At 42.4% G+C, this 27,776-nt stretch overlaps 1 protein-coding gene across 2 annotated transcripts; it reads right to left on the reverse strand.

Annotated features, from left to right (window-relative positions):
- Positions 1–263: 263 nt before the first annotated feature.
- On the reverse strand, positions 264–27,776 carry LRP3 (LDL receptor related protein 3). Of its 2 annotated transcripts, XM_058813501.1 has the most exons (8): positions 27,523–27,556; positions 25,892–25,970; positions 22,676–22,723; positions 14,868–15,006; positions 6,001–6,209; positions 4,630–5,716; positions 2,483–2,615; positions 264–1,097 (listed from the first exon to the last, which is right to left on the reverse strand). In XM_058813501.1, exons 4-8 carry the CDS (start codon positions 14,879–14,881, stop codon positions 291–293), a joined length of 2,250 nt encoding a protein of 749 aa, XP_058669484.1. In that variant the 5' UTR covers positions 14,882–15,006; positions 22,676–22,723; positions 25,892–25,970; positions 27,523–27,556; the 3' UTR covers positions 264–290. The 2 variants fall into 2 exon arrangements, with proteins under 2 accessions (XP_058669484.1, XP_058669483.1); XM_058813500.1 differs by lacking the exon at positions 25,892–25,970 and having other exon boundaries at positions 27,523–27,776.

Below are 27,776 nucleotides of genomic sequence, written 5' to 3' on the forward strand. Positions count from 1 at the left end.
GTACAAAAGAAATACCAGAGGATGAGATGTCTCCAAACTGCAGTGACACATTGCTGTTCTCCCAGCCCCTAACTCACACACTGGCCTACTTCTGCCCCATTGCAGTTTCAGGAATAGCCACAGTGACATAAACGTGTCCCATTTAGCCCTGACTGCACTCTCTGTGGCATTAAAGCACACTCATTTTTAGTGAGCAAGTTGGGAGCACAGACATACCACCTACCATCGAAGTGCACTGCCACAGAAACAATGAAGCTACAAGATTTACATGGACAAAACAAAAATTTTTATTAGCAAACAAGTAAAGATTCATCATCACTGGTATTGTTTTCAGAGAGGGAAGTAGATGACTGTAACATTGGCACTTCCACAGAATGGCAACAAGCTGCATGAACACCCAAAGGCTCCTCCTGGTGTGAGTTAGGGCAACACTGGTTTTGTCCATTCACTTGGATATGAACATTCATAGGGCTGTCTGGATAACCAGACTCCCACTTTTTTAAGGGTAATCTACATGGATCTTCACTCAGTGGATGACTTCCACTTAAACTACTGTCCTCTGGGACAGTCCTCCTGGATACTGACCCTCCATGGATCGTTTCTGTAACGCTTTCAGATAAAGGATCTCTGAAAGCCTTTCCTGTATCTGCTTTACTGCACTGCTTAAGCTCTCGGTCAGAGTCAGCACTTAAAGATTTATTGGTGTGTCCAGCCTCAGGCTCTGCATGTGCTGCTGTGCAAGTATTTGGCTGGAAGGTGCTGGAAGGCGATGGCTCTGTGATTTCAGTCTCTGGCTGCAGGCTGCTACATCCAGCTTCTTGTGGGCCCCTGGCCTGGCCACTGGCCTCGGAACCGGGTGCTGCTGGGGAAGGGGGAGGGCTCCGAGCAGTCCCAGCAGCACTGCTGATGATGCCATCCCCCAGCGTGGTCTGGGAGGTGCGGGCAGGTGTCAGCAGGGGGATCTGTCCTCTCGCCCGGGGCCTGTGGAACAGCCTGCCCCAGAGCCGGCCCAGGCGCCGGCGGGACGAGCTGCGCCGTGAGGAGTGGCGCCGCATCTGCCTGCGCATGGCCGTGCGGATGTTCTGCAGCACAGAGGCCTGCAACACACAGCAGAGACCAGCATTGCACAACACTGCAGAGACTGCTACACCCTCCTCTCCCCACGAATATCTCCACTTTGCCACAATACTCAGACTCCATCCCTGTGCTTGCTTCTTAAATGTGTATTATCTAACAAACTATTGGAGAACACCAAATGTGGCATTCACATCCTCTCAACAGCGAGAGATCACGCTCTCTCCCAGATTTTCTCCTGGAGAAGCTCAGAGAGAAGAAGAGAAAACAATTCTTATCCCTACTTGCTGCTCCTGTTGTTTTTGCACATGTGGAATATGTTATGGAGATTCTTTACCTGAAGGGATTTGGTAATTGGATTCTGGGGATGGTTGTTTATATTAATTAACCATAACCAATCACTCAAAGCTGTGTTCTGGTTGTCTTGAGACAGTCACAGGTTTTTCTTTAGTATTCTTTGTAGTATAGTATCTCTTTAATATAATATAGTATTAATGTAATAGAATATAGTTTAATAAAGCAGTTATTATTTAATATAATAACTAATAATTTATTGATTATAAGTTATTAATAAGTTCAGCTTTCTGAATCAACGGAGTCAGATGCCAACCATTCCCTGCATACTATAACCAAAGACAGCTCTGCCTGTACCAAAAGACTCTCATAGATTTATAGAATGGTTTAGCTTGCAAGGGACCTTAAAGATCATCTAATTCCAAATTCCCTGCTGTGAACATCTCCCACTAGACCAGGTTGGCCAATGCCCCAAACAGCCTGGCCTTGAACACTGCCAGGGAAGAGCAGCCACAACTTCTGCTCCTTACAGTGTTTCCTTTATGAGTTTCAGCTCTGCTTGTCTGCCTAGAAAGTTAATTTCCCACTGGAGTAACAAACTACAAGTGCTTTATCACATTAGGAACTGTATCTCAGATGGGTACTTCTGACACTATAAAGGAGTTTTCTGAGTACTTAGCAATGAAACAGAATGACTTAGTGGCTTGACAGTGTAATTTACCTGTAAATGAAAACCAATCATTTTGGAAAAATCCTGCTATAGAGTCTTTATTTTCTTATCAGTTCAGGCCTATTTACAGTTTCAGCTTGAAAAGCCTTTTTCTTCTATCTGCTTTGTAACCTTTCTCTCTGTCTCCATTCTATCTTGATGTACAGCAAAAGTGATTCTCACTGCTGCTTCCCAACAAATACATTCAAAATGTGTTCAAAATATATATTAAAAAAATATATGGGTTCAAAACTACCCACAGCAAGATCTGTGGCTCTTCAGCTCTGTGTAACACATACACATTTTTATATTACTTCCATATAATTAGCCACTGAAATACAGTTCCAGATTGATTGTATCTAATTTATAGCAGTTTGGCTGCTGAAATATAAATTGTCTGCATACTTGTGATGCATTGTAGACAGGGAAGTCTTCCACAGGGGGGATGAGTCCTTGTGCAATCAGCTGGCCATAGGAAGGTGGAGCTTCCCTCCGCACAAACTCTGCCTCCAGCCGCGTCATCTGAGTCTCGAAGGCTCTGGAACAGAACACACAGAAAGCATGGAGCACAACAGAACACACAGAAAGCATGGAGCACAACAGAACACACAGAAAGCATGGAACACAACAGAACACACAGAAAGCATGGAACACAACAGAACACACAGAAAGCATGGAACACAACAGAACACACAGAAAGCATGGAGCACAACAGAACACACAGAAAGCATGGAGCACAACAGAACACACAGAAAGCATGGAACACAACAGAACACACAGAAAGCATGGAACACAACAGAACACACAGAAAACATGGAGCACAGCAGAACACACAGAAAACATGGAACACAACAGAACACAAAGAAAACATGGAACACAACAGAACACACAGAAAGCATGGAGCACAGCAGAACACACAGAAAACATGGAGCACAGCAGAACACACAGAAAACATGGAACACAATGGAACACAACAGAACACACAGAAAACATGGAACACAACAGAACCACACAGAAAATATGGAGCACAGCAGAACCACACAGAAAACATGGAACTCAACACAACACACAGAAAACATGGAACACAGTAACAGCTTGCCCTGCCTCCCTGACACTAATGTATATGAGTGTTGCCACGTTTCTCTTCCCAGAGAAAAGCAAAGCACAATTCTTCCCAATAATATTTCTGGGTTTCATGTTCTCTGACCCTCAGAGAAAAAAAAAAAATTCTTATCTCATTTACTGCTCTTGTGTTGTTCACAAGTGGAATGCATTGTAGAAGATTGTTTACCTGAAGGGAATTGATAATTGGATTCTGGTGTGAGTGTTTTGATTCACTGACCAATTGGATCCAGGTGTGTCAGGGCTGTCAGCTGACAGTCACGGGTGCTTGGCAGGTTCAGTTTAGATGTAATGTAATATAGTATAGAATAATACAGTATAATAAAGTAATTTATTAGCCTTCTGATAAGATGGAGTCCTCCTCATCATTCCTCTCCTTTGTCAGGGGCAAAAATATCTACTATACAAAAGTACTGCCAAAGGGCTCATGCTAGGAGTAAAACCACATGAAAATCTTATCAGGATGCAAAAATAAACAAAAGTATGAAGACTACAGGGTATAAACATTAATTAATCAAACTAGCAAACTCTCTAGTGCAGTCTCAGGTTGGACACTGTGACAACTGAAATTTTTTCAAGTGGCCAGTAATTGTTGTGCCAGTAACAGCAGTAACTTGTTCAGCTAGGGCCCAAATGTTATTTTGGAAAAGACATTAAGAACTGGAAACAATCACACAACAGGGCAGCTTGCAGTGCAGAGAGGTTTGCCAGTCCTGCCAGAACAGAGGCACTGAAGTTCCCACCTTAGCACAGCAGCTCTTTTGCAGGTCCTTAATCATGCAGATTTGATCAAGAGAGAATGTAAAGCACACTGTTTAAAAACACAGTGTTAGCAGCACAGCACAGGGCTGATGCAGAACCAGAAAGTCCCTTATGAATCCTACATGGCAGAACCCACTTCTCCCAGGCAAAGAAACACACACTACACCCAGAATGAGGCACACAGAACCAGGGGAAAGGGGCACAGCTTATACCATGAACAACACCCACTGAGAACAGGCCCCATCAGAGCAGGACATTGCTTTAAGCAGAACTGAGACCTGGAGTATTTGGGGACGGATGAATGGCTGTTCAGATTCAGTGAAGACTTCACTGAAGCAGTTCAGCATTCAGTTTTTGGCAGGGGCACAGGGTTTGTTGCAAGGGGATGAGAAGGAAAAGGCAGATGAGGTCACAAACAGATTCTGCCATACTGCACAATAACCATGTACTTCTCACAGACCACAGAAGAGCTGCTATTTCCACTCACTACTTCCAGAAATCTTCTCTGAGCCTAATGCAGTGAAAACTATTTAGCTGTCACCAGGTCCTTGGATTTGATTTCATAGCATTTTGCAAATTCTCTGGTTAAGAATTGCCTCTCTTTTCCTTTTAACAGAACAGTAAAAACTACCACAGCTATAAAAACATCAACAAAGCAAAACAATTACCTGTACTCCCTGGTCCTCAGAGAATATAATTTAAATGCACAACCCAGTGCTATGACTAGCAGCAAGCCACACACAAGACTGCCAATGAGGGCAGCTGTGATGACCTTCCTGGGGACAATCACCAGGCAGTTACGCTCATCACTTCCATCCTGGCAGTCTTCTTGCCCATCACAGCGCCAGGTCTCAAAGATGCACAGATTTGTCCCACAATGGAAATTTCCTGGCTGGCAAGTAAAGCAGTTTTTTTCATCTGAGCCATCTGGACAGTTCTTCTGGTTATTACAGCGGTCAAGTATTGAGTAGCAAAGCCCACTGTTTCCTTCACATGGGTATTCATTCTTCTGGCAAGCAGGACAGTTCTCCTCATCCTTACCATTGGGACAATGCCACCAGCCATCACAATGCTGCTTATCTGTAAAACACTCCTCATCACTTCCACAAGGGTGCTCCCAAGGCAGGCAGTACCCTTTCACCTGATACGTTGCATTGAATCCGTGGCCAGTGCTCTTGGAGCGGGCATGGTACGAGACAGTGAGCTGGCCCTTGGACGACTCCACACTCACAGAGTGCCTGTTGTTGTGGTGTGAGAATGTCTGCATTAATTTATCACCTCTCTCTCCAATGCCATCATACACCTTCACATAGTCATTGTAGCCCAGCTGCAGGTCGAGCTGCAGCAGCACGTGCCGGTTGTCCTGCGTGTCCACGTACCACGTGCAGCGAAGGTCTGACCTGCTGTGGTCTGCACGGAACAAGTCTGGGGAAGCAAAAGATCCATAAAAATTCCCCAGCCTTTTGCCACAGGAAAGATCAGGACAATTATCTTCATCAGAACCATCCCCACAGTCTTTAACTGAATTACACCTCAGCTCATTTGGCAAGCATTTGGTGGAGTGCCCTGTGCTGCACTGGAACATTCCTGAGGGGCAGATGCTGGATGGAGGGTCTGTTGGGGGGACAGTGCAATTCTTCTCATCTGAGTTATCACCACACTCATCCATGGAATTACACTTCCAGGTACTGGGAATACACTTCCCATTTGCACAGTGGAATTCATCTGACTGGCACGCAGACTGACCTATCTTTCCTGTGAAAGAGGACAAGAAGAAAAAAAAATCAGTTTGAAAACTTTTGGAACAATCTGATATCGTTTTTCAACATCTACTACCATGCATGTCACAAGCTAATTAGTCAGGCCAGAACACTTCAGCAACACAGTTAAAAAGCCACATGTAAATAATATCAGTGTTACCACACCAATACCTTACAGTCATCAACGGCCCAAGATGCTTGTCAAAAAAAAGTACTCCTGTCTTGCAAGTTTTGCCAGAGAGAGTATGAATTGAAGTCAACAAACCCCCAAGATTTTACCTCTAATATAAGAAAGGCGAAATCCCTGAGCCTGTCCTGAGCTTGATGCATCTGAGTGAAAAAATATCCACACATGGTCCCTTGCAGAGATGAAAGATGGAGGTATGGAAGATCCACACACTTTGTACTCCTCCCTCTTGGAAGATGGGCCAATCATCAACCAGTCTACTGCACACTTCTGAGAGTCTTCCAAATCAAAGTTCTTAAAACTGTTCAGAACAAAAGAAAGCACAAGTTACAAAAAGAATATGTATCTAGAACAAAAGCTAACAGAGAAAGAACATACTCTAATGGCTGACTTTCTGCATCAAACAGTGCTGACATAAAGGTAACAACTCAAAGATAATGAAATACTTTTTATATACCACCCTGAGTATACAGAAACAAAGCACATCCCTTAATCTGAAAAAGCACCCATGTCACAAGCATAAACATCACACCAAAGTAGCTCCAAAATCTGAAACAGTGAGTCCTCTTTTACTCAGTCCTTAAACAAAACTGCTTCCTAAAATACAGATAGGAGGAAAAGCAAAATTCTAGAATACATTATACAGAAAATAGATAAATTTCAGCAGTCATTTCCAACTGTACAAGTTATGAAACTAGGGATGACAGGGTTGACCACTGTCTTGGAAAAAGAACAATTGAAAGCAGTACAAAGAATCCTAAAGGGCTAAGTATGAGAGACAAATCCACTCCGTGAGCCAGGGATGGGTAAGGAGAGACCAAGAAGAGAATAGGGGTGGAAAGGGAACCTAAAATCTAACACCATTATGTTTTAATTCAAAGATTAAAATATTCTCTTTCTGGGAGTGCAAGTTCAGAGCAAACAAGACTAGAACACAGTCAAATTTCTAACCCTTGTGCTGAGACAAGCCAAGTGATTATTCAATAGTAGCTGATCTGGTGCAAAGAGTTTGCAGTCTGACTGTTTGCAGGACACTGAACACAACTGGATAATAATCCCTACCTGTGGCTCAGGAACCATATGTGGTATTTGTTGTCTGATGAAACAGATTGCATTTGTATGCAGCAATCTGCAATGACAACAGCAGATTGCAGACTGCACAGAAAAGCATACTCATTAGGAAAGGGCACACTGTTCAGAACACTCAGAAATTAATTTTGGTCCTTTTTTATGTAACTCAGCTACACCAAATTAACTTGGGAGAAGCTGTCCATACTCCATGCAAATATCTAGACAGAATTTTCCAAAAGGCAGAAAAACTTGCAAAATACAGGTCTCCTTCCCTAAATGATTTTTCACAAAATCAAAGACAAATTCCTTGAAAAAGATAATGGAAAGAATTTTCTGATATCAATGTGTATTTACAAAAGGCTGTCAATGCCTGCCTGATCTTGACCTTTGAAGCTGAAAAGGAAAGAACAGCAAATATATAAACTAGCTAATTCATTTAGGCAGGAGACAGCCTACCCACACCTCTAGGTCCTGCAAATACATTGGCTTAATAACTCTCAAAAAAATGTTATCAGCAAGAGCATGAGAAGTAAGAGAACACTGAAAGTGATAAGTTAAAATGGAAATTAGGAGATGACAAACAACATATGTGCAAGGACATTCCACCCAGAAATGTCCTTCCTCCTCTAACTCTTTCTCCCACCAACCTCTGTGTGTCTTCCCAGCTGTGAGGAAATATTCCCACAGCACTTAATTCTTTGCTATAAGCAATCCCATCAAGCTTCTGAAACCAGCATATTTTGCAAGGAAGTTTTAGATGGCTGTGCAGCCAAAATAAAAATATTTAAGTACTCAGCCATTCAAAGATAAACCAGAGCATTTCTGTTACAGGTGTTCTGCATAAAATGTTTTTAATGACCAAGAAGTGAACAGCCACTGCACCATGAAAGGGAATTATCCAAAGCATCAGGGAAGCTATAGGTACTCACATAAAGTTTGTTTGTTATGAGATGTGAGCCAGCATTACTGAGCTACCACAGCAGTTTTGCTCTCTGTGACTCATTTTGGCACCACACATCATGCAGGGTTTCTGTCATCTCCTTGGAGGATTGTTCATAGGAATTTTTTAATGAAAACTTTTTGACTAAGTGTTAGAAATATCCATCTGCCCAACAACAGAAGGTTTTAAGGAAAAAGAACAGTCACTAAATCAAGAAATTGAAACTCAAAACTGGGAAGGGGGGGGAGAGAATGACTAAAACAAGTTCTTTTTGTATGTTACAAACAAGTTCATTTACTACATCTTTTGGTGCTTGACTTTTGTAGTTATTTTAGATGTACCATAATGACCCTTAGAGATGCCAACAAATTGTTCTCCTATCTTACCCAGCTCCCAGCACTCCCACTGGGTCCCACAGCCACTCATTTTCCTTGCTCTGTTGAAAAGAGCTACTTTTGTCTATCAAGTAAATAATTCAGCCATAGCATGGTTACACAACACAGACTGCACAACCCAAGGGGAGAATTTGCCTATGCAATAAGCTGTCTATAACTTACTTTAAAAAGCACTTCTTTCTAGAAAAAAAAAAGAAAAATATTTAACACTTTCAAGATTCATACAGAGGAAGAGTACAGAAAAGTCAGCCACATGCACATACCTTGTTTACAAACTCCTTTGCAGGTGACAGCAGTACCCTCAAGAGGCTGCATTTGTGTACAATTAATACCTTTTACTTGCACCTTGGAAATGTAGTACTGTACATTATTAATAAACAGGGGTTTTTTTGGTTGTGGAAGAGGAACAACCTTTAGTTCCAGCTTCCAATGCAGAAGCCCAGGCATACAGAGGATAACAGATTTTCCCGAGTGTCACTTATGGATCTCAGATTCAGAGCAGAATCCCACATTTCTTCACTGACAAATCCAAACTTCAGCCACAGAGTACAAGGGTGATGAGGCAGAACAGACTTGCAAGGAAACACTGTGTTTAAAGATTCCCCAAGAACACCATGCCTCTCAGAGATACACAAGCTACTGGGAAAAATGCCTTGCTATTCAAAAAGGGAAATACAGAATATTCACAAGAACAAACGCTGCTACAAAAACAAACATCTTAATCCCAAGTGCCCAAAAGTTTAAACACAATTTCTCTGTGTTCTAGTTCTAATGTGAAGTTTTATGTGTAATAGATACCACAGCAGTTAGAGAGTTTCTTCTGCTAAGAGACAAAGCAAAGTCAAAGCAATTATGTTCTCCCTTATGCAAACTAATCAACAGATGTATTTTCAACAAACTTTCCTTTGATTAAGGCATTGTCACTATTTCAGCACCCTTTTAAGTTATACCCCTACTAGAAGCATATTTTTCCTCATTTACACTGATGGTGATTTTACAAGACAAAAGCATTATATACTTGAACAAGCCCTCACCACAAAAAACCCACTATCTTCTAAAGAAATATGAAAACAATTTGAATACATACATTTGCACTTGTAAGTATAAATAATTTGGCTTCACTTCATAATGTATTTGTGACAAGGTTTTGTGTCAGAGGTTTCTGCCATTCTACTCTGACATTAATGATTTATTTTAGCCAAGACTCCTGAATACTGCACTCATCCTCTATTGTTTTACTTCTTTCATCATCTCTAATTAGATCTAGAGCTGCTCTGTTATATCCTCTGAAGAATAACTTAATCCCGCTACCCACAAAACATTTATTTATTCAGCTGAGCTTTGTCAAACTGGAATGCAAATTTTTCTGTCAAAAGGATTGAATGAGTATTGGTATACAGTGGAAATACAGGACAAAGACTTGTGCTTGTACTGCTTGTAGGACTACACAGCCACCGTACAGTCTTTGGAAAAGTACTCAAGCCTGTAGTTACTGATCTTGAGGGAAGTCCCAGACCTTTTGTATCAAAAACCTACATTTTTTGTGACTGAAAGAAGAAGCAGGAGCCATACTGAAACAGAGAGTACTCATTTGTAGCATCATCCATATCTCATGCAGCACCAGCCAGTGCCACAGTATTTTTAAATACTTTGGGCAGGGAAGCACAGGGTTTGAGAGGAAAAGCAAAGACATTCTGCTCAGTCCCTAATCCTCCCCAGCAAAGCCCTCTGACAGTTCTGCAGGAGTGGAACAGGGACCCAGGGGTGATCCTACCATGCAAACTGCAGGGCACAGGGTGTTAAATAAACTCCATTCCAGCCCTACCCCGCTGCTCCAGACACCCCCTCCACCCCAGGGCTTCTAACAGAGCAAAGCTCCCCTGCCTGGTGATAAATGCACCCTTGGCACCTGGTGATAAAGGGAACAGAACCTGCCTTTCCTCAAGGCTTTTTTTCCTCTCCACAAGCAGAGCACATAGCCCTAGTGCACAGGGCAGGGAGAGGAAAAGCAGTAAAACATTGGTATTTCCAGCACCAGAACTACAATGGAAACAAAATGCAACACCCATCACAGAACATCTTTTTAAATGGCCTGGCCTTAGGCTGCTCTCACTGCTACCTGTGGATCTCCAAAACAATACAAGAATGTAGAAGGAGACTGGTGTACAAGATCAAAATTATTGGATCGAAATTTGCAGGTTTTGTTTCTCCTGTGTGATGGTGTTCAGGTGAGGGAAGAGATGAGAATGTTGACTCCATGCTCAGAAGGCTTGATTTATTATATATATATTTATATATATATATATATAAATATAAATATATTATATATATATATTACATTAAAACTACACTAAAAGAATAGAAGGAGAAGTTCTCCTCAGAAGGCAGGCTAAGAATAGAAAAGAAAGAATGATAACAAAGGCAGCTGCCTCACACTCTCTGTCTGAGCCAGCTGACTGTGATTGGCCATTAATTAGAAACAACCACATGAGACCAATCCCAGATGCACCTGTTGCATTCCACAGCAGCAGATAACCATTGTTTGCATTTTGTTCCTGAGGCCTCTCAGCTTCTCAGGAGGAAAAATCCTAAGAAAGGATTTTTAATGAACAGATGTCTGAGACGGTCCTGAAAGATGCTATTGTCTTGCTCTTGGAATGTCTCTTCCACAGTTTTATAGAGAAGTACAACAATAGGCAATGAAACACTGAAAGTATTCAGAACTTGAGGATCAGAACAACCCAGTGTGAACCGAGAAATGCAGCACTGAATTCTGCAGAAATCAGTAAACTCATCTGATTCTTTTTCCAGTGAAATGACACTGAAATAGAAGTTACCAACTGTAAACAGACCTCCAGGAGTTCACAGGAAATTACTGTATTAGTCATATACATCAGTTTTTGCCTATGTACTCACATGAAGTAACAGCCTACCATGGTGTCTTCCTATTATCTATTTTTACATTGCTGGAAAGTATTTCATTAAACCAGACTACCATAAACACACATTAATAATCTATACATATGAGAAAAATTTGCTTCCTGCAAAACTAATGCTTAGCAGAGCTTAGTTTTTTGCCATCTGCACTGAAAGGAACAGCAGCAGCTAGGGAAAAAAAAGTACTTCTATAAATAATGTAGGGAATTCTCCACAACCCTTTCAGTAATTTAGGCACGAGGGACTACAGATTAAAGAAAAAGAAAGCTTTCTTAGTAACTGGGAAAGGACAAACATGGGATGCAAAATCTGAATGAAAGCAATTAGTAAATAAATAAAAAAGTAAATGTCCAATTTAGCCCTCTCAACTAATTTTAAAATTGGAGAATAAATATTATGGATAGGTCAGTAAAGCACAGTCCCAGAATAAAACCAACCAATTCAGCAAAAAAGTTATTTTTATTTGCCAACTTCTCACAGAAAGTGTAGACTGTGAACAACTGATGACTTAATTGGCTCATTAAAAACTCCTGCTTAACCACTGAAGCACAAGGACCTGAAGTCAGGAGAGCTCCACTCCCCTCCCAGCTCCCAAGCAGCAGCTAACTGCATGACCTTAGACAAGAGACACTGCCTAGGAGGGGCTATTTCTTCAAGTAAATGGCTATTGTGAGGTTTTCTCCAATTAATGTCAATGAATTTGGTACACAGATTGTGAAGCAGTCCCTTTAACTCTTCACACAATTACAGACCAGCAAGAATACATGAACAGGCCTCAATTTTATGCAGAAATTGAAACTCAAATGGTATCTGACAATTTCTTTTTTACAAAGCCACTGAAGTGAAAGCCAACGAAGGTGATCCCCTCACCTCAATTAATAAGAGACAGCTTGAGTGGGCCACTAAGGAGATTGCTTTTCAATACTCTTATCTTGAATTCTGAACATGGACTTGCAGTCCCCTAAATTCCAGTAATAAAATAATAAATTTATACTCCACCCACACCAGGGTTAATTACAACCATCAAGTAACAGCAACTGCTAAACAATTTTTTTTCATAGCTGTGAGGAAACAAACCTATAAAGCCTGTAAATGATGGCACAGAGGCAGTTACTGCATATGATGTGTTTATATGATCTGACATGGTTTTATATAATCCTCTGTGAAAAGAAGAACAAAAATAGAGAAAATGGGTGGGAAAATCAAATAGTTTCCAAAACAATAACTAGCAACTGATCAGTGAATTTAAAGAAACATAACATAGTTTTGGAAAACAGTGGCTATAGGCTTGTTCACAGTCTCAACAGAACCATTCCATCAGACACATGAACTTGAAAGAAAGTACTGAAATATGCATACAGAGTGGTATAAGCACAAAGAACATAAACTTCCTGTTCATGGGAGAGCTCCCTCAAGGATTTATAAAAATTAAACTGTAAAGCAAAACAATAGGCATGGAAATGTGAGGATATGAAGAAAACACATGAAAGACAGACATTAAGACACAGCTTCTAAAGGAGATGGACACAGAAGCCAGCATCTTACACACACATGTAGATCTGGTCACTGTTCTACTGAAAGCTGCTGAAAAATAGGTTTATAAAAATAACCACCAAGTGCAAACAGTTTAGAAAAAAAAAAATACTTTCAATTGCAATTTTATCCCTTAATGACTCCTGCTGTATCTCATTTTATATTTCTCTTATATAACACTGCTGTCTTGCTGTCAACGAGAATTCAAGATCAAAGGAAGTGCATACTGTGTAACATAACACAAAGGAGATGGGCTTTTCTGAAACCTTTCAAAATGCAGATGTTAGCACAACAACTGTGTTTGATTTTCCTAGGAAAATTTAAAAAGCCACTCTAATGCCCTTACCAACACATTGTTAGAATAAGAAGCATACCCAACTGGAAAGCAGAAACATGTTTGCATTTGAAACCTCCCAGCCCAGGCAAGTCAGCTCCTTCTTTTACATCCCTGCCGTTGCAAGGGCAACAGCCTTGTCAAGGAATCCTCAGATGCTGTAATATTTTGCATTTCATACCCTGGAGTGAGTCATTCCAAGCACATTCATAGTCCCAAACACACCACAACACATCCCTGGGATGTAAACACATTGTTTCTATTGTTTGCATGTGCAGAGGAGGGCAGGATATGGCTGTGCATTCAGTGAGAGAAAACAAACCCATTCAGAAATCTTGCCATTCATATTGCTGTGCACATATCTGAACTGTACACACATTATTACCAGCTGCCACACCTCATATGTTGTTTCTCCAGCCTGTTACACTCACAGTTGCAGAAGAGAGTTCTAATTCTAACTGGAACTCTGGGACATTTTCACAGCCTAAACTGCAGCATTATTCTCCAGAGCCAAGTCCTGTCTCTCATTTGTCTGCTTTCTCAGCTTCCAACAATTTCTGCTTTGAAACAAATTCCCCACATCCAATGTAGTGTAATGGGGTTTAAATGCATGTTTCTATTTATGAATGTCAAATGCTGGCAGGTATTTACTTCATGACTTTTGGTGAGTAGTTCCTATTTTGAACTACGGATGGTAGAGCCTTCCTATTTTCCATCTGTGGCAGATTTGTTTTCAATTTCTGAGCATCTGCACTTGAAGAGGTTTTGCAACCCTTTTAAGCAGCTGAGCAAAGAATGAGCAGATGGTGTCAAATGTAACAGTGCTAAAACCCTCCAAAAAACTTTTCCTAGGTTTTATTTTTTAAGTAAGAAATTATTGGCTTATGATGGATCCCACCACTAGCCCAGAGAAATCAGGCACATTCACACTATGCTCATTTTATACCCTAAACATTCTTAACAAACCATTTACAGTACATTTTAGTCTTTATCGAAGAGCATTTTTCTAGAATTGAGCTGAAATTGTACCACAAATGCTAACTATTATTTGATTTGTTGGAAATTAATATTAAGCAGAAAAGCATGTATCTTTTGGTAAACAAGTAACAATAAGCAATAATTATCTTCAACTGTCTATTAAACATAACACCATTTCAAGACATTGGTGAAAATGCTAATTTTTTTCTAAAAATTTTACATGCCCACTGAAGCTGTTGCAGGTTTTTTAGCCTTCACCAACTCCTATTTATAAGCAATGAAGGGAAAGGGGACTATATAATGTGAGTAAATATATTGCTGTTTCCCACTCCCTCAAATGTCAGGGCTATATGAAATCTCACACAGGCATTGTGAAGATAAATACATTAACAGACCACAAGTGACTTCTGTAATCACAGATGTCAGGAGCAGCCTACAGAAACAAGCCACAGTGAAGCACTTTTAACTAGAGAGAGGTGCCCAACCTGGAACCATGTTCCAGTATAACCAATAAGCCACAGTGAAGCATTTTTAACTAGAGAGAGGTGCCCAACCTGGAACCAAGTTCCAGTATAGCCAATAAGCCACAGTGAAGCACTTTTAATTAGAGAGAGGTGCCCAACCTGGAACCAAGTTCCAGTGTAACCAATTTCAGCTCTCTTTGATCAGTCAGTGGCTCTGAACACAGCCTCACATTGGTGTACCAGGTAACTCCCATTTTGTTTTGTTTCAGCAAAGCAGTGCTTTACCTCCACATATATCCAGCCATACCTAATTGTTATCATATCTCCATGATCTCCTTGGATGTACCAGCTGCAGTTTATGGCTGGAGGATAGTTGGATGGCCAGGAAGGGCTGTAGATGACTCCCCGTCTCTCTGTGTGCTGTTCCAGCTCTCCACTGCAAGCAGCTGTTAATAAAGGGAGAAAAATATTATTAATGCTTTGACTAATCAACAATTCATATTAGCTTCAAGAGCTTTCATCAGTTTCTGGAGACTGCAGACATATGAGAGTGAACAGTTTTATCCCCTTACTGCTCTCTTCCCTGCCCTGTTTTTTAATTAAGACACCCACACCAAGTGTAGGTAAGCATAACCTGCATTTCAATGCAGGACCAATCAATAATCTTGTATGAATCTACCACAGGCTACAATCAATATTACTGCATGGATTGCCAAGAGGATGTAATACAGAAATCCTTCTGAGCAGCCTCCAAAGCCTAGGCAGGTCACCCAGCAAGTGAAGATGATCTGTATTAACTGTAAAGTAACTAGGAACTCATTTTGTTGTGCCATGTTTCTGGCCATGCTGTTTATTCTCTTAACCACATGAAGAGTTTGTAAGGGTTAACAAAATATCACCACCCACCACACCCCCACACCTCCCACAAAAAAGTAAACTGCAATCTAATGTTAAATGTTTTCACTGAACATTACTAAAGTACTCTAAATTCCTTCTGAACCCACATAGATGGGAAAAAATTCAAGACAGGGAAAGGAGCAAACAAGGCCAAATAAAGCTCAGCATTTTCAAAGCACATTTAGTTCTTCCTATGGAAAACAGCAGGCTTTATCAAATACTTTTAATTTGTAATTAAGCAATTCAAAAATGAAAATTAAATGTTCTGAGGACAAGTTGAAAAGCTGTTCTGATAAGAAAACATACTCCAAGCAGATTACAAGAGGGAAAATTCTCTGCAATGCAATAGCTATTCTGAACATTCTCCAAAAATATTATTTAAACTATTTTTAAAACAAATTACTATCTAGAGCATGACTTGTGGACTGCAGCTGAATATTTCATTTTTGAAAGAAGCTTACATTCTTGTAGCTGAAAAATACAGAAAGGGGAAAAAAAAGATTGCCTATACCTTGTCACCTCATCCACACACACATCCAAATACACTGCATTATAAATGAGAGATTTACAGTATTGCTTGAAATCCAGCCACACAAATACACCACTTGCAATTCCCAGCTGGGATGGGATTTAGCTGCACTGGAGGGATGGAGGAAGGGGAACCAGCACAGCTGCTTGGCTGCAGTGGGGTCAGGTGGCAGGGCTGCAGCACATCCCCTCAGGAACCTAGGCTGGCACTGCTCTGTTTGTTCACAGTAAGCACTTCTGAAGTGAGAGCCACAGGAATACAAAAAGCACCAGGTGAGTAACTTACCTGAGGCAAAACATAAAAATGCTATTATTTTTACTCTCCAGGTAGAGCATTGCACTGAAATACAAGTATATAATTCCTACTAGTTTCAAAGGCCACAAAAACATACAGAATACATAAATACATGAAAATATCTATTTCCAAACAAATATTTTGCAGTAATGAAGTTACAAAAACAAGAACAAGATTTTTGTTATCACATTTCTAAAACCAGAGCAGCTCCATGCCAGCTGCTGGCAAATACTGAGATGCAGTTGCCATTACAGAATTATAAAAGAAATTTAAGATCCACAGGACTTTCCAACTCCAATTCTCAGTTTCTTTAGGTCCATAGCTGGGCTCCTCCACATACTTGTTACTGCATCAACATATCACAGTAGCAGAGGACCAAGAGCTAGCAAACACATAAAGGAGCTGCAAAGGCTGCATCTCCTACTGCCAGGTTAATAACACTTCAAAATGGGAAGGAAACAGAAAGTGAAAGAACAAATACAGCAGACAGCACTGTCGAGAAGCTTCCAGTGACACCTGTGCAAATATATCTGCTGTCCTTTTACCATATTATGTTTTGGATTAATATCCCTTATTCATAGTACTTGCAATAAAAAAAAAGAGTTAAAATTACACAAAACTGATTTAGTTTCTATTCTGAGGAAGTCCCACTGACAGGCTGATGGCTCTGCATGAGAACTTCCATTCACACATCCATCAGTGTAGTTAGGGGAACTATTATTGTCCCAAATACTTGTTTCTCAGTTTTAGGAAGTAATTACAAAGATTCTGAACAATAGTTACTTAAGTATCCCAGCTTTTCTGAAGTAATATCACTACATATTTTCCTTTTGGAATACCATTGTTTCCTTATGTAGAGGATCTTCTGTAACATCACAGTTCAGGTTTTCAGTGAGAAATGCTTTTTCTTACTAACACTGCACATCTGATATAAAAGTGAGGCAAGAAAAAAACAAGTGACAAAAGAAACAGATTCTTCCTTTCACCAGAAGAACTGTAGCTGTGCAAATCTAAGGACATAGCAAGGAAAGGGCTGCACTGACACTATGTGCCATTTTTGGCAGCTCCTCTGACAATGGCTATTGTTGCCAATACTTTACCACGGCCTTAGCCCCTCTGACACAAATCAAGCTTTTCAGACTTGTCCTACTCAAAATCAAAAGGACAATTGCTTAGCTCTTGCAAAGGGTCCTGATCTGAATGGACCACAAATCTGAATTAATATCTGTTTTGGTTTAAGACAATTTAAAGGAGAAGCATCTGGGTCTAGCTATCTCCCTCAGGGATCAAAATAAGCAATGAATGTAAGTAGATTAAATGAGAAAACAACCCTTTACTAAAAAGCAGAATAGCAACAGTCAGAAACTGTGGCTGAGACAGTTTAGTCAGAGAGAGAGAAACAGAGAACTTTCCCAGGCATCGTCCTGGGGAAGTTGTGGGAAGCTCAAAGAAAAGAAATAAAACAATTCTTATCTCAAGTCTGTACTCCTGGTGTTTGTGAAAACATGTGGAATGTTGTATGTGACGTTTTTGGACAACAAGGTGTTGTTCCTAATTAAACCAGTTGTGAGAGGGGTGTTGTTTGAGAACCAGTCAGGCTTTGGGTGAACAATCCTGCCTATAAATATCTGAAGTTCCTAACAAAGTTTCACTTGATGCCTCCTGAGTTTCGGCGTCAATGTCACTGCTTCTCACCGTTCCTAATCCAACAACGACAAGAAACAACAGCAAATAACGACTGAATACAAAACTGCTCAACCCTGTGGACTCCCCAGAACAAAAAGAGACCCCAAACAAAAATTGCCAGGCACAGCCCCCAAGGTGGTGCCCTGGATTTCGAGCAAGCAAAGGGGAAATGGTGTCAGTCTTCTCTCCACCGCCCCGCTCCGTTCTCCTATCTCTCACTGGGCTTATCTCCTGTGGGCTGAGCCCGGCCTGAAGTTCTGTGGGTTCAGGGCTGCCAGCTCACGGAGGGCACCTGTCCCGCGGGAGGCAGGGGCGGTCAGAGGGTGGCTGGGCAGGATGTGCTCGGCTGGCAGCGGCTGGAACGGCAGCGGGCGGCAGCGCCCTGTCCAACCGGGGTCCCGAAACCGCGGGGAGGGGACAGACCGACAGACACCAGGGCTGGAAATGGCTGATGGCTGCTGCTGCCTCTCAGAAGACACCGAGCTTGGGGCTAGAAACGGCGTCGCTGCAGCTTCCCTTATCTCCGAGCCCGCCACCATGAGGGGCAGAGAGGCTGCTCGGGCAGCTCTTGAACAACGCGCCAAAGCAAACTCGCACACACCATTCACAGACACACAAACTGGCACACAACACACACAGACACACAAACTGGCACACAACACACTCACAGACACACACACAACACACCACATGCAGACACACACACCACTCACACACACAAACTAGCACACACCACACACAGACACACGAACTCACACACAGCACGGTCACAGACACACACAGCACGGTCACAGACACACAAACTCGCACACACCACACTCGCAGACACACAAACTCACACAATGCACTCAAAGACACAGAAGCTCACACACACCACACCACACACACACGCTCACACACACACCGCTCCTGGCCGGGGAACCTCCGAGACACAGGAAGGATTTCTGGGCACAGATTATTATGGGGTACACTGTCATTATGAAAGACACCAAGCCAGTACTGCCAAAACTTAATTACACTGTTTTAATTCTATGTCCACAGTCCCCTAAACCTGTTGGAGCAAACTGGGGACACACACATACACCCCTCCCAAAACCACTGTAGTGTTTACCCAAACCTCACTTAATTGCCTCATATTTTTGGTGCCTTTTTTCCCACCAATGCTCATTACTACAGCCTTTGCAAACATCAATTGATCTCCTCCTAAAGCAGCCCCTGCCCCTCCACTCCTTGTGCTCTGACTGCTGCAAGGAAGAAAAGGTGAAATATCCCAGCACAGCTTTCAGCAGCTCTTTTTTCACACACTTTAATCTTGAAAGAAATACTTTACTAAACACAGCCTTCAGTGCTGACAACAAAACAGTAAAACCACACAAGGGCAGAATTTATACTGTTGGGGCTTCATTATTAATAAAAGGGTCCCAATTCCCTCCTCAGCTCCTGGCCATGAAGCCTGCAAAATCACACACATGCCTAAGTACTGTGTTAATAAGTACTTAGGGCTTCAGCATGACACTGTGATTCCTTCAGGAAAACAAACAAAAGCCTGCTCAAATTGCCAAAACATCTAAAGGAAAGGGAAGTTCCTAAATAGAAAGGCACAGTCCTGGATTCCGTAGACCTTATCATCAGTTACAACACAAAAGAATAGTGATAACACTTTTTCAACAATTCAGTGTCTTTCCATAGCCTTTCTGCACAAACCTAGAAGAAAAGTGAAATCCCAATTTACTAAAAAACTCCAAACTGCCTAAATTTCCCACATTTAGCTTACTGAAGAAACATAAAAATACCAATTCCTGGACTGTCCAACCAACCCACCAAAAACCTTACTGAGATGGTGTTTTTAAAAAAAACATAAATTATGAAATAATTAACAATAATAAATCTTTCACAGTTAAAGAAAGCCCTAAACAACAACAACAACTAAACAAGCAAAGAAAAAGAAAACCCCAAACTTAAACAAATGCCAGAAGAGATCTGAGTTCAGAGAGTTTCTGTCAAGAGGATATAAATCTTAATGAGGGCATAAATCTTAATGAGGCTTTCTGTAACAATCAAATGGATTTCTTCTACTGTAGACAGCAGTAGACTCCCTCTGCCAGTTAAGTATGCCACAAATACGTGCAATGACATTTCCAAAATCTTTACATTAATAATATTACTCTTATTTTTGCAAGAGTAACTGTAATAAAACATACATTAAGCTTCAGCAAAGGACAGAACTGAGGGTTCTATGCTGTGCTGGAATACATTTTCAGACAATCCCAGACAAAAATAAATCCTGCAGCTTCACATTCTTCTGCACCAGTCACAAGGAACACATCCCAACCATCTGCTCCAGGATAAAAGATGTTTTGCACTTGCCACAGGAACCTCCTCTCAAACCCAAATTCTTGGCAATACACATTTCCTCAAGTAGCTCTCTCAGTGTCAGCAGGAAACTCTCCCCAAGTTCTCACAATGCTCCCTCAAGGGGGGATTGCACACGTGGTTTAATGCAGATCCCTTATGCCTGTGGAAAAAGAAGATTTCAGGCTCCCCTTTGCTTTGCCCAGGCTCCAGCTGACTTTTTCTGTCCCTGACCAGAGCCAGTGAAGGCAGAGTCAAGGGTTCCACCCACAGATGTGACAAACCCTGAGCTCACAGTGCTCCATCAACAGGCCCACCTGGCTTGGTGTGAGCACAGGTCAGAGAAGCTGCACAGGGATGGATCCCTCTGGTGCAATGACCTTTGATGATCATTTTCACCCCTCTCTTGCAATGACCTTTGTTGATCATTTTTATCCCTCTGGTGCAATGACCTTTGATGATCATTTTCACCCCTCTCTTGCAATGACCTTTGATGATCATTTTTACCCCTCTCTTGCAATGACCTTTGATGATCATTTTCATCCCAAGCTCCAGTTACACCATCAGGAGACAAGCTAACTCAAAACTATGAAGACAAGAAAACATGAAGGGTACAGTACTCTGAGGTTTTCAGCATACTTTTGGAATAAAAGCCAGATGTTACAACTTATTTCTAGTGAAAAAAGTGTTAAAAAGCAGCAGAGCCAACTGGAAGAAGCTCTATGTATTTTAGGCTGGGACAGTACCACCAGTCTAAGTAAGCAACAACAGTAAGTAACTGTGTAATTACTTAATTTACATTCTGTAAACTCATGCATCATACACCAAACAGATGCCAAACTCCATCAAAAGCTAAAGAACCATCCAGGCAGAACATACAGGACATAAGTGACACTCTGTACTTTTTCCAGTGAAGGAATGGAAAATACTGTCTTGCAAACAACATGTCCTGCATGGTTTATCCACACTTCCTCTAATTTAAGGCTTAATTTAAGCAGGTTACCTAATCATAAAATTACTACCTTCTCCTGATTTAAACCTGCTCTCAACCCCCAATTTTGACTTGAACACTCAAGCTCCAGTATTATTCAATCTGCTGTCCTAGAATTATTTTTCTGTTCTCCAATATCTTTCCTCCCATCTCCCTTATTTGCCATTTTCAGTTTTAATATAAGTTGCAGCCTCTCTGGGAATAAAGTACATCTACATGTATGATGGTGGAGTGACAGTCACAAGAAGGTTTTATCACTGAGAAGACCCTGACTGCAATGTTCCAATAATGCCACTAAGTCACAGCACTGCTAGAGAGAAGGAAATTACACTAAGTGCTGTGATTCTGGTTAAATTTCCACACTGACATTCATGAGACATTTTTAATATTCTTGTTTTAGCTTCTTCAGGAATGAGCCACTTTCCCTGACTTGGTGCTCCCAGGCACACTTCCCAAACAGAGTTTTCCTCTAAACATACCCAGCACTATGACCTTAGCCTCAAGCTTACAATTTTTATCTATCACTGACAATGATGCAGTCCATAATCCTGTTTGGTTTAAACCCAAGTGGAAAATAAACCCCACAGCCACTCCTGTCCCCCAACCCACAGGTGAGAGAGATGAAACACAGATTAGGGGATGAGATAACAATTTACTGTTACAATTCACAATTTAACAGCAACCAGATGAGAGAACAATCAGTGACAGTGACACCACCAATGACAGCAGCGTGTGACAGAGGGCGATGGCCAAAGCCCTTGGAGCCTGACAGGGCCAGGGTGACCAGAGCACAGGGACAGGAGTGACCAGAACACAGGGACAGGGCCAGGGTGACCAGAGCACAGGGACAGGAGTGACCAGAACACAGGGACAGGGCCAGGGTGGCCAGAACACAGGGACAGGAGTGACCAGAACACAGGGACAGGGACAGGGTGGCCAGAAGACAGGGCCAGAGTGACCAGAGCACAGGGGCAGAGACAGGGCCAGAGTGACCAGAACAGTGGCGTGGCCTCTGCATGGCACCTTGGCCTTGTCCCCCCACCGGGCACACATGGGGACAGCCCTGGCACAGGGACAGCCACCCAAGCCTTGGGGACAGTGGGACAGCAATCCCTCGCCTTAGTGACAACAGGATGGTGATCCCTGGCCTTGGGGACAGCAGGACAGAGATCCTTCACTTTGGCTGACACCAGGACAAAGCCCAGGAAGACCTGAAGTCCTAAACTTCCTAAGATGTCATCGTTAGTCTGTCTTAAACAAATGTCATTTAAAAAGTCACTCTTTCATTAGAACATCTCTCTGCACAGGGAAGAAATGGTAACAGCTCAAATGAACAGTAAATAGAGGTAAGGAAAGTATGTCTTACCTAATGAGGTAACAGCACTCTCTATTTTCCCAGTCAGGAAGAGATTCACTGTGTAAAGACAGAAAAACAACGTTCAGACAAATTCTAGCAGTACAGGGTGGCAGTCAATAGTTCACCATCCCTGGGGTGTTAGCACAAACTCATTCCAGTTTCCCAACAAGAACTTTGCTTATCTGCACAGGCAAGTTGTGTACTCAACTGTTATCCTTCACTGCAGCTAAAACAAGTCAATACACAGTGGAAGTTTAGTATCTCTGAAACAGCTACCAAAAGAAACAACTGCCAATCTATTTCAAATTATCTCCCGTAGGATTAATTTTAATTGCAGAACACAGAAGAACAATCACATTAAAACACCATTATTATCCTTAAATACTTCTCTGAATACAGCAAAGTTTGCTCCCCCCAGGTAAATGTCACCTTGAAAATCAGCTGCTAAAGCTAACATGATTGCCTTGACTAAGCAAAAGCAATGAAGTTTTCAACAAGGTCCACTAATACAATCAAAACAGGATGAGGCAGTACTTGCAATACATATCTGACTTGCAAATTAAGTTCCAAAGACTCTTCACTTTCTCAAGTCTCCTCTCACAGTGTATACCATTAAAGTGATCTGGAAAGAGTAGTTATTGCCAAAGAAAATGTGTCCTGTGTCATTGTTGCTCCAGAAGTCAGCATTAACATGTAGTTCCCAATTAGCTTCCCCACACATTCTTTAAAAATTACAGCTTGTCCCACTGACTGCTCTCATTTCAGCTGTAATCTGTAATCTACAAAGATAGCCTATCAGTAAAATTACAAACGCTTAAAAAATTAGAAAGGTTTAAAATGTTAGCAAAAACTTAATTTACAACATCCCAGCCTGAGAACTCGCTTTGGCTTTATTTTGCACATGTTAAGTCCTAAATCTTTTAATAGGCAATCTCTTGGCAAGAATTTAGTTAAAAACATCATTTAAACATCAACAATAGGAGAAGAGAGGAAGAGAAACCGTCCCTGTTCCCAACACTCATTTAGGAAGCAGCTGACAATTAACACTATTTATGGCTCAGAGTGGGCCCCCATTGTCTTCTACACTGTCCAAACACATCCCTAAACAATGACCCTTGCCCTACCTTCTGTTATAACTTAAACCGGTACAAGAAGTCCTAAAGGGGTGGAAATAAAAAACAATCCCTCAGCTTCCCAGTTCAGGCCCAGTCACATTTTTCAGTCACCACCACAGTGCAGCAGCCCAGGTGCCTACAGCTGTCCCTCCATAGCATGTATCTGGCTATCCACAGTTTGGATTTTCTCCTTTTGGGAGGACCTCAGAGCTCAGGATGAGGTCAGGCCCTACAAAACAGAGAGAAGGACTGCTCCTGGGGTCACTCATCACAGACTTCAGGGCTCCACCTCAGGGACAAGGGCAGTGACCTCCCCCTCCTTCTAAGTCTTGGGACTGAGCTTTTAGGAATACACAAAACCAGGAATGGCAGTCTATGTAATGCTACAGCTTGAGGAGAAACACACCCGAGCCACAGACTTGTGTTAATAAGCATTATTATGATGTTCAAAGGACCCTAACAGCACTGGTTTTATTACATGATTAGCTAACACCTGTAACATTTGTTATGTGACAATAACAGTGTGCCATGCAATTATTTTTTCTGTCACAGAGCTGGTTTGCTCTGTTAGGTGAGTAAGAGTACCTAGGAGCAAAAATACTGTCCTGTACCAGGAAACAACACAGCCCTGTTAACTCTGGCAAGCAGCACGTCCGTTTGTGACAAACTCAGGATCACAGCAGCAACAGCAACACAACATTTCCTCATCCAGTATTAAAGTGCCACTACTTCTGTAACCATAGAAATATAGTCCTAAAGGCTGAGATGAAATTAATCCATGATTATGTCACAAATTTATATTCATGAGAAGTCAAATACTTGGTTTTGCTCCAAAGAAAGTACGGGAATATACTCTGCATAACTAACATCAGCACAACTGAAAGCAGGGTTTGAAGATCCAATGTATGGAAGTCTGGGTCTGTACTACCACTGTAACCCTTCTTTATGTTTCCTACCTGAACACTCCCAACAGCCATAAGAGAAACAAGCTCTGAAGCAGAGGTTTCCTCACATGGCTTAAAAGAGGCTCCTATGCCCTTTAAATGGAAATAAGTAGGATAAAGACAAAAGGCATAATAGAGTGCAATCAGCCAACTCAGAGCTGCATTACAGAGGACTTTTAAACAGTGAGCCCCAGTTTACTACCACAAATGCAGTGGTAAATATAGGCAGCCTTGCACACCACACCTGGCAGATACCTAAGAGAACACCCAAAAATACTCCTTTATCTCTGCAAAAAACTTTTATTGGCTGCAGTTGCAAGTTCTTCAAGAAGTCAGCCAAAATAGCTCTTTAAAATAAAATCTAAGTGTCACACCAGATATTTTTCCAAGCAACTGAATAAGTTTACAGTTTCCAATATCCATTTTGCTCACTCAAACCCCTCAACTCAAGCCACAAGAGCACTGTTAAACCAGCACCCAGCTCTCAAAATTGGCAGAGGCCCATAAGAAAGAACACCCATTCCCTGCTGATCTTCTTGTCTCTTGTCAAAATAAAAACAGCTGAGAGACTAGAGTATTAGAAAGTTTCCTAGATTCCCTTTTTCTTAACTGTTGAGCAGTTATGGGAAAGCCAGAAAAAAATCCCAGAAGTGGTTCAGTAGGCTTGAACTCCATGCAAGAAACTTACTGTGGCATTCATCTGGATTGCTAAATAATTCTCAGGGTGAGGTTTACAGCTTGGAAAGTGGCTGTTTAGATCAAAAGGGAAATTTACATCTTGGCACCTCCAAACCAAATGACAGCTACCAGGCTTTCCCCACAGCCAGAAGGAGAGACTTCAGTTTCACTGATTCCTTCTTATCTGGTAACTTTCTGTGTCCTCCAGAATTTCTCAAAATGATAAACAGAATGGCTTCACAAAAGAGCAGTTGAATCAAACCCAGTTGCAGCCTTTGGAGCAGCAGTTTACAGATGAGGTCACACAGCAATGGTCAGTGCATTGATACAGACACCAAACACCCACACACAGCCCATGGGAAAACAAGGAAAGAATGGCAAGGACCAAAAACAAGGATGAAAGGAAAGGACAGACAAGCAGGAAGTAAAACATAAAAATAGTTAAAGTAGCAGCATTAAATTCTTACGGGTTCACTAAAGCAAAATACCTTACAAGCTTCCCACCTCTCATGTTTCTTAACTTCCACTACTGTCAGTTGTGCAAGGAATAGGAATAAAACATTCCAGCTGAAAAGAAGAGCCAGACAGTGAAATTCTAGAAGTCATAGAAAGCAGAAATCTACTAAACTTTCAGCCTGACATCACCCACACCTAAAAACAAGAAGTGTTCTCACTTCAGCTCTGGAGTTTACATAACCTTTTATTATCTCATTAATCATTTTAACAACAACCATGCTATTTATGTCAACTAATAACAGGTTTAAGAAAGGTCTGACTGGGCCACAAAAAAAAAAAAAACAAAAAAAAACCTAAATAAAATTTTAAAAAACCCGAAACACCCCCAAAAAACAATAAGAAATTCAGAGATACAAGGAAAAGCTGTATCTTTCTCTAACTTTAAATAAGAAGTGCAGCAGACATTATTCTCATGCTGTGCACATGTCTCAAATCACGTTAAGACTCTGCAAAAAAGAAGAGTTGCACGACCTCTATGTTCAAAGTGTTTTATGGTTTAGCTAGCTTTTTACATTGCACTTATGTTAATTAAACTAGATACATTTGAAATAACCACAGCAGCCTTTAAACTTCAACTTCCTACATTTTTCTAGGTAAGCGCTGATGTTAAGGAAGCACTTTTACACAAACAAGCAGTCTGCTTTACAGAACAAGCAGTCTGGCCACAAGCTATCCCTTTCTGATCGTCTGCATAACGAATAGTAACTGTCACTCGGGATTATTAAAAATTAACTCTAATCCACTTCATTAGCACAGAGATGTGAGTTAAAGCATTCTGCATCAAGGAGCTGTGACAGTTTACCAAGTGAGTGTGGAGGGCTCAGCAGAGCTCTGCTCAGCTGCTCCTGATGCGCTGCCCCACCAGGATGCCCTGGCAGAGTTAAGGCAGCTCTAGCAGCTCCTAACTTCTCGTGTCCCTGTTAAACACGCCGGGCCTGTCGTTCGCTCCTTCTTGTCACAGCCAGGCGCCGAAGCTTCTGCCGAACAAAAACCATGCCCTGCCTGAACGGGCTGACAGACTGGAAAGCAGCAATACGCTTCATCACGTTGCCATAAATTAACACCTGCTGAGAAGCAGAGCGGAAAGCAACGGCTTCAAGCAGAAGGGAAGGAAGAGAGCAGAATATGGCAGAGACACGGAGGGAGACGAAATGTTTCTTCCCGCTGCCACTCAAGAGAAGCGCCGGGCAGTCCCTGGCCGAGCCCGCACCGCACTCAGCACAAGCTCAGAACCCACGGAACAACCGCTGATGCCTCCTAAACTTTTTTTTTTTTTTTATTCACGGCTATGCGAGGTTATGGCAGCGCTTCCAGGGCCAAGGGCAAGGCGATGGGTTCCGCTGGACCCGGCAGCGCTCTGCGCGGACCCACACGGCCGGGCACAGCAGCCCGAGCGGCGCTGAGCGAGCCGGGGCCGCGCCGGCCCGGGGCCCGTTCGGAAGCGGTGACGGGAGGGAGCTCGGCCGGCACCATTCGGGCCGTGCAGCCTGGTCCCATCCCGCGCCCCACGGGCACTTCCCGCAGGGGAGGAGAGAGCCCAGCCGTCCCCAGAGCCGGTGCCCGGACGTGCCCCGCCGCCAGGGAGCGGCCGGGCCGCACTCACCCAGGCAGATGGCAGTGAGCGGCGCCAGCGCGCCCTGACGGAGCTCCGCGGCCGCTGCCTTCTCCATGGCGGGTCGCTGTCGCCTGCCCTTCAGCGCGGGGGGAACCGCGGCGGCTCCGCGCCCGCCGAGCCGCTACGCCGAGCCGCAGGAGTCCTCGGCGGCGCCGCCGGCCCGCGGTGTCCCTGCCCGCCGGGGAGCCGGGAGTGGAGCGGGCGGCCGGCGCGGCCCCATGGCCGGCCCGCGCCGCCGCTCC

This window comes from Ammospiza caudacuta, chromosome 13 (assembly GCF_027887145.1).
Source record: "Ammospiza caudacuta isolate bAmmCau1 chromosome 13, bAmmCau1.pri, whole genome shotgun sequence".
NCBI lineage: Eukaryota > Metazoa > Chordata > Aves > Passeriformes > Passerellidae > Ammospiza > Ammospiza caudacuta.